Source organism: Mobula birostris, chromosome 7, assembly GCF_030028105.1.
Source record: "Mobula birostris isolate sMobBir1 chromosome 7, sMobBir1.hap1, whole genome shotgun sequence".
Lineage (NCBI taxonomy): Eukaryota > Metazoa > Chordata > Chondrichthyes > Myliobatiformes > Myliobatidae > Mobula > Mobula birostris.
Genome location: NC_092376.1, coordinates 20,969,650 through 20,984,248, shown reverse-complemented (window position 1 = coordinate 20,984,248; position 14,599 = coordinate 20,969,650). Strand labels below are relative to the sequence as shown.

At 39.6% G+C, this 14,599-nt stretch overlaps 2 protein-coding genes across 7 annotated transcripts in view; one reads left to right on the top strand and one right to left on the bottom strand.

Annotated features, from left to right (window-relative positions):
• The window catches only part of nipa2 (NIPA magnesium transporter 2), a 61,102-nt gene extending 53,942 nt beyond the window's left edge, over nt 1-7,160 (top strand). For all 6 annotated transcript variants that reach the window (XM_072262720.1, XM_072262719.1, XM_072262717.1 and 3 more), the window contains 2 exons: nt 2,870-3,030; nt 6,093-7,160. In XM_072262720.1, coding sequence (XP_072118821.1) covers nt 2,870-3,030; nt 6,093-6,733 — 802 coding nt within the window. In that variant the 3' untranslated portion in view covers nt 6,734-7,160. The remainder of the gene's footprint in view (nt 1-2,869; nt 3,031-6,092) is intronic.
• Nucleotides 7,161-8,608: 1,448 nt separating this feature from the next.
• Nucleotides 8,609-14,599, bottom strand: part of cyfip1 (cytoplasmic FMR1 interacting protein 1) — a 153,337-nt gene continuing 147,346 nt past the window's right edge. Inside the window, exons 31-32 of the mRNA XM_072262714.1 lie at nt 13,353-13,500; nt 8,609-9,337 (exon numbers count right to left, since the gene is read on the bottom strand). Of these exons, the coding sequence (XP_072118815.1) occupies nt 9,173-9,337; nt 13,353-13,500 (313 nt within the window). The 3' untranslated portion in view covers nt 8,609-9,172. The remainder of the gene's footprint in view (nt 9,338-13,352; nt 13,501-14,599) is intronic.

The following is a 14,599-nucleotide window of genomic DNA, read 5'->3' as shown; positions in this document are numbered from 1 at the left end:
CAGTCTCCCCACTCTGATGATTTCAGTGTTGTCAGCTCAAGAAGTTCAACCCCCCTCTGTCATTCTCTCCCCATGGGCGTGCAGTGCGTTATATTGACATCAGATGAGTCGATTCTGACGGTGCTTTTCGAAGCCGCTACCATCTACCACCAATGAGGTTAGCAATAGCAGGCAAATAGGATCTGTAGAACTGTACTTTCCCCTCCAAGTTGCACACTATCTTGAATGATAATACTGTATATCCTTCAGTATTACTGAATCAAAAACTTTATGGAAGTACCATCACTGGAAGCACTCCAGCAATTTCAGAAAGTGGCTCAACACGACATTTTTCAAGAGCATTTAGGAATTAGCAATAAGTGAAAAGCATTTAATTGGGATTATTGGCAATGTGAAATTATGAATGATATCAGGTAATGAGATGCACCAACAGATCATTATGTTGGACTTGTGACATTGCTGTGCTAAATTGAGTAATGCTCGTCTATACTTAAACCTAACAAGAAATGAGAAGTGATCTGAGATTTAAAAGATTTTGAGAAGAACTGACAGGGCAGCTGAGGAGAGGCACGTTCCTCTGGCAAGGGCAGTTTTTCAGGTTATGTAGTCAGCTGTTTGGAACTGCTGAGCAGAAGTTTCTCTATGGAGACTGTTGCAAATTCTTTTCTAACATGGAGAGATTTGGAAAGGTGAGAAGAATTTTTTCATATTTGGATTTTAAAATACAAGGAATATGGAGTTGGTACAGGAAAGTGGCACCAAGGTAAGTGTCAGTCCTGACACCATAGAATGTCAGTACAAGCATGCAGATTAAACAGCTTGTTTTGTCTTGCATTCTAATGGGCATCTTGTGGCCGAGTGGACTTCAGGCACAGGATCAACAGTAATAGTGGAGCGGACTTGAGTTATATGACATTTTCTAGCTGTTACCGTGCAGATGTAGAATCAATAGTGCATGGCCATGGGTCCGATCAGGCTGTTGAACCAGAGGGGATAACTTCACTCGTCTTCACTCACCCCAACACTATACTGTTCCCACAAGCTATGGACTCGCTTTCAAGCACTCTTCATCTATTGTTCTTGATATTTATTGCTTTATTTATTTTTCTTTTTATATTGCACAGTATTGTCTTTTGCACATTGGTTGTTTGTATTGTGTGTTTTTTTTCATTGATTCTATAGTGTTTTTTGTATTTAATGTGAATGCCTGTGAGAAAATGAATCTCAGGGTAGTATATGGTGACAGAGTTAAAAATACACGTGGACTAAGATGTTAACTGTCCTGTGCTATCACCAGTGGGATCATCAGTTGATCTGCCACCTGTCTTCAGGAGTTTCGGCCCGCTTATGATCAAGACTCCCTGGAGGTGGTGGGCCAGCAGTGCTAAAGCACCACCTTCCACTGGTGAGCTTAAAAACTTGGCATCTGCCTCTATCAGAGTTGTTGGTCACTTCCATCCAACAGATAGTCTGCTCTTCAGGTGTCTATGCAACTACTGAAGGGTTTGAAAAAGATGTCCAACTTTCTCTTTGATGTTCCCCTGAGAGTGTTCTCCAACATCAAACTGATATCCTCATCAAATACACGCCAAGCCTTCTCACCTGCCATTGCTGACTACTTGAACTTCCTCTTCTTCTCTACCTCCTCACCACCGCCATCATGCGAAGGATCTACCTGGGTACTGTGGTCTAAAACCTGACCTGGGTTATCTCTCGTCTGACCTGGAGTATGACGACTCTCTCCAGGGCGAATCGCTGTGGCTTGTGAATCAGTGGTTGAAAAGACCACATCATCTGTGCTTGGTGAAGTAATCTCACCTTCATCCACTGGGATGGAATAGCACCTCAACTTTGCTTGGTGGACTCGTAAACCTTTAATGCTGGAAAACGCTCTCCCACACCAACACACTGGACACTCAGAGCCTCTTATCCTAGCTCTTGGTCATAGTCGTTCCCTGTAATTAACTGTATCCGTCTGATTGGGTTCATCATTCTCCCTCTCTCTTGGAGGACCCCGAGGGTATGTTTCTCCGTGTTATGTACATGTGTACTTTGATTGTAAATTTACTTTCAATTTTGAACTTTGGCCCACTATGTCCATGCCAGCCATTGAGAATATATGTTTCCAACACTTGGCCCATGGCCTTCAATGCCAGTGGTCCTCAACCTCCGGACCGCGCACTGATACATTGCCCCGGCAGCACCTAATTAATTAGCTTGTTTATTTCGGCTTTCTTCTTCAAGATGTGCTGGGCGCGTTCCGACTACTACTGCACCACTGCATTCTTTGCGGCAATGTATTGGTCCGCAGCCTGGAGGTTGGGTCCACTGTTTAATGCCAAAGTTTTTTGAGTGTTCATCTAAATACTGCATAGTTGGAGTATCTGCCTTTACCAGCACCAAGCTGGTGGCATTTCATGCAGATGTAGTCATCCGGACTGCAAGGTGCATTCCTTCCTGCTGCGGGTCATACAGCACATAAGACTGAATTTCTTTACCATACTTGTATATTAAAAAAATTGTTTAAAATATATTCCAAGTTATGCTTGTGCATTCTGACCTTGTAATTTATTGGAGAGTCTGCGTTTATGTGTTTTATATTAGGATCTATATTGCCTGCAAGGCACCTTTCATTTGTCGGGAAGGAAGATCACCAGTAGCTTAATCCAGTTTGTAAGTATTCAAGGAATAGGCAGGTTTCGGTTTGTTGTTAGTGTTCTTTGGTGCCAGGAGAGATCATTGAGCAATTGTTGAACTTCATTTGTGACTAGCATGATGATAGCCATGGCTACAGCAAATATATGCTTCAATACCTACTTTGAGTGTGTCATTTACAGTTCTTTTTATATTGGCTGTTGTGTTTCCACAGTGCAGTTCTGTCATCTTACTTCCTGAATGAGAGGCTTAATCTCCATGGAAAACTTGGTTGTCTTCTAAGTATTGTTGGTTCAACTGTCATGGTAATACATGCACCACAAGAGGAAGAGGTGGAAACGATACACGCAATGGCCATGAAACTTAAAGATCCAGGTATAGCACATATTTTCATCTACTTATGTGGCTGTTATTTTAGTTCAGCATTGGTCTCTGTTTGGCAGTAACATTCTAATCGTAGGTCAGAGATAATGGCTTTAAAATCCCACTCTAAGGATTTTGAACACAAACTCCAGACTTTTAGGATAAAAGCTGTTCTTCAGCCCTGGTTCTCCAGTGCAGGGTGTGGTGTTGATGACTTTTAATTGTGAGATTAAACTGTCCTCTCTTCGTACAGGACAGTATTCCAAGAAGATAGCAGGAATTCCTCTGGAGACCTGATTAAAACTTTAGGCCTTATCTATCCAATATTCCCAAAAACATATTATCTGGTTATTATAAACAGTAATACAAAAAATAGAAACTTTCAGTCTGTATTTTGTCTGCTGCTGTCCTAATGTTGCATCTTTGGCCTTGATTCCATTTTAAAAGCTTTAATTGGTTATAGAGCACTTTGAAAGTGCTGAAATTGTGTGAAGTACCATAAAATACAAATTCATTTTATATTATTTCTTGTCTTTTGCTAACAAAATTGTCAAAAGGAGGAAAATTAGAAAAAGCCTTTGATTTTTCTTTGTCAGGATTTTTCTAACTTTAGTTTGGGTTATTTCCCAGAATGTTTTGATGAGTTAACGAGCTGTAAAATTTGTATACTGGTAGTTATTTTGACTGTGGTTATGATGTGCACAGTTTTCAAGTAACTATTTACATATAGTCAAATGATTGATTGTGCTGTACTTAGAATTTTGGAACTGGATTAAAGCCAAAGTTAAATGTTTTGTAGTTGTGGTATTGGACACAGAATGAGTCATAAAATGTAAGGTGCTTGTAATAGATAACACAGTAATCCAAATGTAGATCAGGTGGGAAAAAATGGTGACAATAAGATGAAGAATGCATAGAGCAGCTGGAGACAAGGCTATTTTAAATTGCTTAGTATGAGATGGAAAAAGTTAAATCCTGTTGTAAATGGAATAACCATAATTTTGAACATTGAACAGCATCACTATCAAACTCAGTCTTAATGATTCTGTGATGCATCTATATAAAGAAAATAACAAAGGTATGAGGGCAAGTTGGGTGTGGTTATTGGGAACTTGCATTGAAATATATTTAAGAAATATCCATGATTTGAAAAAATATGTAGCTTAAAACGCAAAACCGAATGGGGAAAAGTGATAAATCATGGCTGACGGAATTTATATAAATAAAATAGCATATAAAGTTTCAAGAAATGGCAAGCATGAAGATTTGGAATATTTTGAAACTTGACAGAAGATCCAGAATTTGATCTTAAACAGGAAGATAGAATGACTATGAACTTTTGCAGATATGTGAAAAGTAAAAGACAAGTGAAGGCAAATATGTATCCTCAACAGACAGAAATAGGAATATTATATAACAAAGAATAAGAAATTTGTAGGAAAAAAACAAACAAATACTTAATCTGTCATCTTGGTAGAACATTAAAAGCCTACCATTAATCAAAACTAAGAGAGTCCAGGTCCCCGGGTGCTCTCTTCCTACACACGTGCTCATCTGTCCACCCAACTTTCCTCCTCCCACCTGGTTCTATCCACCCATCATCCCCTCCCATCTGGCCCATTAATCACCTACCATCCTTTATCACACCCATATGACTCTATACTGGCAATCTTTTATGTTCCCCTCAGTCCTGCTGCAGGGTCTGACCCAAAATGTTGACTTGCACCTTTTGCCTTCACAGGTGCTGCTTGACTTACTGAAGACTGAAGAGTTTGGTTTAGGTGTGGACAGTAGCCAGGTAGCGAGTTGGAAGTGATGCTTAAGGGTTGGAGTTTTCTCTTACCCTTTTGACTTGGAGCAGGGCTTAAAATTGGCAAAATGCGAATTTGTGAACTTGTCGATGAGATTTCTTTACACGGACAGCCACTTGTTGAAATTGCATTCTCCAAGTTCAGCTTCTCCTCTGCTTTTTCCTCCTTTATGGAAATTAAAGCCTTAAAACAAATTAGTTTTGATAGTGAACATGTCAATTGTTATTACGTTATTTATTCCAGAGTGAGATTTCAGCATCTTGCCACAATAAAGCTTATGATGAAAGCTGTTGCGCCTGAAGTCAAAGTGTTCAATGAGCTTCCAGTTTAGTTGGAGATGTATCCCTTGTGATTTAGTAAGGAGTGCCTTTGGGATAATTTTCAAGAAGATTGAATGCCCTGAAATAAACAATTGTGCCAAAAAGACTAATTTTAAAAGTGAGAAATATTTTTTAATATCTGAGTACTGAGGAGCAGGGTGTATGCTTTGACATAGCATTGAAATGAAATAGAACTGCCCTTTGTCTTTGATTCTGAGATTTTAGTGTACGCACAGTATCGGAGGCAATGAGTGATGTTAACTTTGGGAACAGAAGAACTGAAAGAATCTGTTATTTGTTCCACTTGGACAGTTAAAGAAAAGGTTGCAATGTTATTTGCTGTAATGATAAAGGCATTGTTTGTTGTCATTATAAAAAATGGATCAAAGGATGTTTAGTTTGATTCTTTGATATGTTACTCTCAAATGATTTGAGATGATCTCAGCTATGGCAGCAGCTGAGGTTCAGTAATTGGCTTTAGTACCCAAGGACATGAAGTAATAAATCAAAAATCTCTCTTGTTTCCTGACCCAGGGGACAGTGCCAATTACTGGCAGCAGGACTAGGCATCTACAGAGAGAAAAAGGAGCAGATGCTACACCCAGTCTTCTATATTCTCCCTTTCTATCATTCAGGAATTCATACTTGTTTTACAGTTGCAGTGATTAAAATTTTCAATATACTACACTTCATTAATTGATTTTAATGGCTTCTCTACTTCTGTCACTTCGATTTTCCTCGAACGCCACCTGTGATCTTTCTCCTAACAGAGCTGAAAGCTTGAGGAAAAGCATATTGTGATCTTCAGGACTCAGCATCGAATCCATTAACTCTTTCTCTCTCCACAGATGCCATATGATATGCAGATAGTATTTGCAGTATTTTACTTCTGAATACAAGCCTAATTCCCTAATGGTGTTTTTTTTTTCCATTCTGGTTTTAGGTTTTGTGGTGTTCGCGACTTTTGTCATCATAATTTCCCTGATCCTTATATTTGTTGTTGGTCCTCGTCACGGACAGACAAACATCCTGGTTTACATAACCATCTGTTCTGTAATTGGTGCCCTATCTGTCTCCTGTGTGAAAGGCCTTGGTATTGCCATAAAGGAACTCTTTGCTGGGAAGCCCATCCTTACCAACTCTCTTTCATGGATCCTCCTTCTGAGCCTTATTGCTTGTGTAAGCACCCAAATTAACTACTTGAACAAAGCACTTGACATTTTCAACACATCCTTAGTGACTCCCATTTATTACGTGTTCTTCACTACATCTGTTTTGACGTGTTCAGCTATCCTTTTCAAAGAATGGTATCACATGGACAACGATGACATCATTGGCACATTGAGTGGTTTCGTCACCATCATAGTGGGCATCTTTCTGCTGCATGCCTTTAAGGATATCAATTTAACAGTGGCAAATTTGCCTGTGTTTATGAGAAAAGAGGAGAAAGGATTTACTGCCAATGGTAGTGCACATTATGAGCGGTTGGACCACAATGTGGAAAATGAAAGCTGTACTGATAGTTCTGAAATGCACTCTGAACTGATTTCTTCCAGAAGAAATGGCAACATAATCAACATGTGAGAGTTGGATAATAGTGTTAAGGGATAAAGGAAATGCACTGCACTGTGCTGTCATAGTCACCGGAATTGAACTGCTTGTAAAAAAAAAAGGTTATCTGTATTGGTGACTTCATTTGTTGTAATGGAGAGTCTCTTGGGACAATCATTTTTCACCCCAGTGTGATTGGAATGGACTCTGGGTTATTGTATTTACCTTTTTATTTGCCTTAATTTTCATGACTTTTTTTTAAATAAATATTTCAGATGATGCATTGTGGTTTACAGGGATTAAGCGACTATTGTAAAATTGTCACCATATAACAGTGTACATATTCGGACTCTAATTTAATTTTTTTGGAAACAATATTGTATGTTTTGAAAACAATACTGTATGCACTGAGAGCCCTCATTTTAAATGTTTGAAATAAAATTCTTTTTGATTCTCTTCATATCTGTAACAGTGTGGTAGAAAGTCAACACAATTCTTCTGCATTTTGTTGTGATTTTTAAGACTTTTCTGATCTTATCTATAGTTCAAACCTTGCTGAAATTAAATTCCAATTAATCAGTCTAGAAAATAGAAATTAATTCACGTAATGCAAGGGTATTTTAGGAATTACCCAAGAAGTGTAGCCAGAAATGAAGAATGTAATCTTATTCTGACATTCTGGAATTTCTTCTGAGATGGTCAGGGACTAGCAGATTTAATTTTTGTCAGGTATATTAATAGAAGAAAATAAAACATTTTCGATAGCTGATGTATCAAAAAAAAACAAGGAAAAGTATTTCTGATTTAGCTGTGGACTTGAACTGATTTTAACTTCAGCCCAAATGTTTGAGCATTTGATTTTTTTTTTGTTTTGCTACAATGTCGCTTTAAATACTCTTTTGTATTATCCAGTAAAGCCATCTGTTTTCTAGCGCTGAGCAAGGTGTAAGTGAACACTAAGAATTTACAGTCAAAAAGGGGCTGTGTGGTTTACTTCGCAGCGTGTGATGATAGTGCCTGAGATTACAGCCTTGTACCTGTTCCATTCCATGACAAAAACATGCTTTGTAAGCAGAAAATAAAAGGAAGTGGTATAGTTAATAAAAATATGTAGACAATCTTGATGGTAGAATCAAGTTGGAAGGAGGTAAGAAATAACCAAGCAAACACAGATTCCCAGAAAAAAAAGACATACTGGTTAGTAGGTTAGTTGGTCACATGGTTGATTGTGTTGTCAGGCCTTTAATGTGCTGTATTTCTTAATAAAATTTGCATCTCAAACACAAAGCCTGCAGTGCTGGAAAGCCAAAGCAACACACAAAACGCTGGAGGAACTCAGCAGGCCAGGCAGCAAAGATCTCAGCTCAAAACATTGACTGTTTATTCTTCTCCACGGATGCTGCCTGGTGTGCTGAGTTCCTCCAGCATTTTGCGTGTATTGCTTGGTATAGATAGGTATAGTGATCACTTCTATGACAGCAACACAAATGTAGGAAGTGGTGATTTTATGAGAGCACTGTTCAGCATGAGACACACCTAGAGGCTTTGGTCATTAAATTATGGTCATGGTTGTATTATTTTTCTTTGAATAATGACATAATTAGTCCTCTTAAATGTAAACCTGAAAGTGTTTCAATTATATTTACCTTGTAGAATATTCAAGTACTCTAATTTGTTTTACAGTTGTTGCTCACAATGGTCCTTTTACCTTGCATACAAAAGAAACCAAGTCCCATATTCCAATGACCATTTTTAGTTTTTCAAGTTAAGGTCATAGAATGGCTATTGGATGATAAGAAACCAGTCCTCATTATCTATTCAAGTCTAGATTCCAACTGTGAAGGGTCATTTATTCTCCCCTGACCCTACTGAGATAAAATGACAAGATGGAGAAACCAAGAGGCATAGATGGCAAAGTATTTATTTCTTCCATATAAACTGGTAAACAGTTCAAAAAATCTCATGATTCATTTAAAATTTTTGTAACTACTGTGGAAAATTTAGTATAAATGAGCTGCACTAGGGGAGAAAAGCAAAATTATTACTGGAACAGAAGAAAAAGAGCATCTTTTAGTACAGCACCAGTAAACTACAAATGCAGGCTAGTGTAGTAAAATATAGATTTGAAAAATGTTAATCTCCTTATAACAATGCCATTAGAAAGTTGAAATAATATGATTACATTTGTTAAAAATTTCATAAGGAATCTTTGCAACAAACCAGTTTTTATCATTTTAAAATCTCTTCCAGATACTTATTGCTGGTAGTGTTTGATGGCAAAATCATCAGTAAAACTCTCAACTAATACAAACCATGCACTGTCCTCTTAGAAAAAGAAAATCACACAGCAGTTTAAATATTTAATCTCTAACATTTCACATTATTAAAATGCAGAGTACCAGCCAGATGATTATCCAGGCTTTCAGAATACAAATATGCCTGGATTGCTTCAGCTGTCCCAAATGTTCTTTATTAGGAGCTCGCTAGCGACTGATGAATAGGTGGCTGGAAACAGCGGACGTGCTCCACAGGGACATTTTCACCATCACCTGACTTCAGATACTTGCTCAAGATAGCAAATATTTCATCATTCAGAATTTGGAATTTGCGAATTCTGTCAACCATTTTCTTCAAAGGCTGCAAATAGCAAAGGAAAGAGAATTTAAAATAGCGCTGCCAAACATGGCTCCCTCCCACGTGCTTACTTGGTCCTCCAATTCATTCGCTGGAGAGTACAGCCCAGGAAAGCAAGGGTTAATAGACAATAGGTGCAGAAGTAGACCATTCGGCCCTTCGAGCCTGCACGCCATTCTGAGATCATGGCTGATCATCTACTATCAATACCCGGTTCCTGCCTTGTCCCCATAACCCTTGATTCCCCTATCCATAAGATACCTATCTAACTCCTTCTTGAAAGCATCCAGAGAACTGGCCTCCACTGCCTTCTGAGGCAGCGCGTTCCACACCTCCACAACTCTCTGGGAGAAGTTGTTCCTCCTCAACTCAGTCCTAAATGACCTACCCCTTATTCTTAAACCATGCCCTCTGGTACTGGACTCTCCCAGCATCTGGAACATATTTCCTGCCTCTATCTTGTCCAATCCCTCAGAGAGATATTGGTGAAACAGTGACACATTGGATTAGCTTGGTGGTCACCTTAGTCGGCATGGATGAGCTGTACTGAAGAATCTTATTTCCTTGCTGAATAACTCTATAAAGCCGTGACAGAGAGAAGCAGAATTAGGCCAATCAGCCCATTGAGTCTACTCCATCATGCCTAATCCATCACCCCTCTCAAACCTATTCTCCTGCCTTCTCCCCATAACGCTTGACACTCTGATTAATCAAGAACCTATCAACATTTGCTTTAGATATACCCAATGACTTGGCTTGCACAACTGTGTGTGGCAATGAATTTCATAGATTCACCACCTCTGGCTAAAGACATTTCTCCTTATGTCTGTTCTCAATGGACATCTCTCAATTCTGAGGGTGTACCCTCTGGTCCTAGACTCCCCCCCCTCCCCCCCACTTTAGGAGGAGAGTCTACATCCACTCTATTCAGACCTTCCAATATTCTATTGATTTCAATGAGATTCCCCATCAATCTTCTAAACTTCAGTTAATTACCAGCCCAGAGCCATCAAATGCTCCTGACACACTATCCCTTTCATAATTGGGATCATTTTCATGACCCTCTTCTGGACCCTCTTCAATGCCAATACATCCTTTCTCAGATAAGGGCCCAAAACTGCTCACAATACTCCGTGCAGTCTGACCAATGCCTTATAAAGCCTCAGCATTACATCCTTACCTTTATATTTTAGAACTCTTGAAATGAATACTAACATTGCATTTGCCTTCCTTATCGCTCACTCAACCTGCAGGGAATCCTGCATGAGGACTTCCAGGTCCCTCAGCACCTCTGACTTTTGAAGTTTCTCCCCATTTAGAAAATCATCCATGCCTTTATTCCTTCTGCCAAAGTGCATGACTATACACTTCCCTACATTATGTTCCATCTGCTCCTTTGCCCATTCTCCCAGTCTAAGTCCTGCAGGCACCCTGCTTCCTCAACACCACCTGCCCCTCTACCCGTCTTCATATTATCCGCAAACTTGCCCACAAAGCCATCAATTCTATCATCCAAATCATTGACATACAATGTGAAAAAAAGTGGTCTCATTTATGACCCTTCTGGCACACTACTCACCAGCAGCCAACCAGAAAAGGCCCCCTTTATTCCCACTCTTTGCCTCTTGCCAATCAGACAATTTTCTAACCAAACTAGTACTTTTCCTGAAATACCGTGGACTTTTACCTTGTTAAGCTGCTTCATGTGCGGCTCCTTGTAAAAGGTCTTCTGAAAATCCAAGTAAACAACATCCACCGACTCTTGTCTATTCTGTTTATTTCCTCAAAGGACTCAAAGAGGTTTGCCAGGCAGGATTTCCCCTTAAGGAAACTAAGCTGACTTTGGCCTATTTCATCATGTGTATCCAAGTACCCCAAAACCTCATCCTTAACAATAGCCCACTCCAACATCTTTCCAACCACTGAAGTCAAGCTAACTGACATACAACTTCCTTTCTTGTGCCTCCCTCCCTTCTTGGAGTGGAGTGACATGCAATTTTCCAGTCCACAGGAACCATTCCAGAATCTAGTGATTCTTGAAAGATCATTACTAATGTGTTCACAATTTCTTCTGCTATCTCTTTTAAGAACCCTGGGGTATAGTCCATCTGGTCCAGGTGACTTTAGGCTTTTCAGCTTCCCAAGCACCTTCTCCTTAGTAACAACAACGACACTGACTTCTGCCCCAACATTCTCAAATTTCTGGCATACTGCTAGTGTCTTCCACAGTAAATGACTATTGCCCAGTAGCACTTACATCCAATGTGATGAAGTTCTCTTCACTCAACTCCGGAACATCCGGACAGCAAAGATGCATACATCAGAATGTTCTTTATTGACTACACCTCAGCATACAATACTAGAATTCCCTCAAAACTAATCAATAATCTTCAAAATTTTGGCCTCAGTACCTCCTTGTGCAATTAGATCCTCAATTTCCTCACTGCAGATCCTAGTCTGTTCAGATTGGCAACAACATCTCCTCCAGAATCTTCATCAGCACAAGTGCACCACAAGGCTATGTGCTTAGTTCCCTGCCCTACTCGCTTTATACTTATGACTCTGGGTCTAAGCACAGCTCCAGTGCCATTTTTAACTTTGCTGCTGACACCACTGTAGTTGGCCAAATCAAAGATGGTGAGAAATCAGCATATAGAAGGGAGATTGAAAACTTGGCTGAGTGGTGCCACAATAACCACTTCTCAATCAATATCAGCAAGACCAAGGAAGAGGAAGTCCAAGAGCAAGTCCTCGATGGGGAATCAGAAGTGAGAAGGTCAGCAACTTTAAATTCCTCAGTGTTACCATTTCAGAGGATCTGTCCTGGGTCCTGCACATAAGTGCAATTACGAAGAAAGCATAGCAGCACCTCGAATTCCTTAGAAGCTTGTGAAGATTCAGCATGATAGTTAAAACTTCTGTAAGTGTACGGTGGAGAGTACTGTATATTGACTGGTTGCATCATGGCCTGTATGGAAACACCAATGCCCTTGAATGGAAAATCTTACAAAAAGCAGTGGATACAGCCCAGTCCACCATGGGTAAAGCCCTCCCCATCATTGTGCACACCTACGTGGAGAACTGTCGCACCCATCAACAGGAACTCCTACTTCCCAGGCCATGCTCTCTTCTCACTGCTGCCATCAGGAAGAAAGTAAAAGAGTCTCAGGACTCTCACCACCAGGTCCAGGTTCATTTATTACCCCTCAACCATCAGGCTCTTGAAACCAGTGGGGATAACTGCACTAGCCCCATCACTGAACTTTTCGCACAGCCTATGGACTCTTCATCTCATGTTCTCTATACTTAGCTTGCTTGCTTATTTATTTTATTTAACTAATGAATTACTTTTTTTCCCCTTTTGTATTAGCAGTTTGTTGTCTTTTGCACATTGGTTGCTTGTCCTATTGTGTGTTGTCTTTTATTGATTCTATTATATTTCTTGGATTTTACTGAGTATGCTGGCAAGAAAATGAATCTCAGGTATGTATGTGGTACCATATACGTACTTTGATAATACATTTACTTTGAACTTTGAAAAAGCGCTTAATATTGTTATTTTGGGTATTCAGTGAGATCCTTGTAATTGATGCAGACTAGCGAGGATTTGACTAACTGGCTGAAACTTGGTTAAGCATAATTGAAAATCATCTCTTTTCACAACATCAAGACAGTTAGAAAGCCCTTCATAGCAGGTGAAGCACTCAAGTAATACCAGGTTCGCACCTCCCCACCAACACACGCAGGCTAAGCTATTCCCCAGCTTCCCAGTTGGTTAACATGTAGGTAAGCCAATGCTGAATTATCATTCAGACACAACAGTGATCAAATCTGATTTAGCTCTTCTCAGATGGGTCAGCTGGCTTCAGCACATTTGGACAGCCATGGTACCCACTTGCTAACACACTGTTAAAGCCAACAGATGAATAAACTACTGTTGGGAACCAGAACTGCGGAATAATCAATGCTCATGAAATATTGTTCTGTTATATCAGGAAAAGAATGAAAAACTGCATACCACATTCTTGAGGACATCATCTTTGCCATCATGCTTCTGAACTTTAAGCAGATGGTAACAGAAGTCGAGGACGTCAAAGCGCCGTTGCTGTCCAAGCAATGTAATAATCATACAGCCAGCCCAGTGCAGCCCATCTCCAAAGCACTGCCTGTATAATTCAAAGAAAAGACAACTATAAAATGGTTCAAATTCTTGAATGATTTGAGACACATCAAGATAAATCTCCCAGTTTAGAAAAGGTTGTTTGTGGATCAGTATTTACAGGATGAAGAGCTGATGCCTATGGACTGTAAAAGCTTCCAATGCAATAAAAGCTCCCAGTCTGGTTGATGCCGAGTTAGCCAATCTCAGTTAGGATAAGCGAACTTGCACAGATGAACAGAACCGGAAGATTTAAAGTTCCTGCTCACCATCCAGGGATTCCCTACTGGAACCACGCACAGGCTCCGGCAATGATTCCCATTGACCACAGGAGCACAATTATGCCATTTGCCCCATCGAATCTGCTCCACCATTCTATCACGACTGATTTATTATCCCATTCTCTTGCCTTCTCCCCATATCCTTTGACACCCTTACCAATCAAGAACCTGTCAACCCCTGCTTTAAATATACCCAGTGATGTGGCATATTGCTGACACTGTTACTGCTGACAAGTGGTAATAATCTGGGGAACCTGCACTGTTCAACAAATACCATCTTGGTAGAGGTTAATTTCTTTGAGAGGATAAAAAAAAAATAGTTCATTGTCCAGATACTGAAATTAAAAAAACAAAAAAACTTCTGTTCATTACTTTCACTTGGGAATCTTTGTTCCGAGTAGCTGGAGACAAATTCTCTACATAACAAATATAAAAATATTTGGGGAAAAAATTGAAAGGCTTTGTAACCATTTACCCAAATTAAAATTATTTTAGAAACTAAAATATTATGAATTTCACGTGCATTTTTGGACAGGCAATGCCACCATCTGCTATCCCAGTTCATTTACAACACTTTGAACTTTCACATCCCTTTCAATCAGGCCCAGTACTTAGTGAAACAAGATGAATAACACTTGTCAGCAGATTGACAGAAGAGCATTTTTGGGAGACAGGCTAGGATTTTGATAAATGACATTCAACATCAGCCTTCAAAATATAAAGCAGTAAACACAACTGTCACTATATATATTGGCCAATATGGTCTCCAGCGCCCAATTTGATTTGTGACAGACAGTAACGCATTGTGCTGTGCAGATGCAGCTC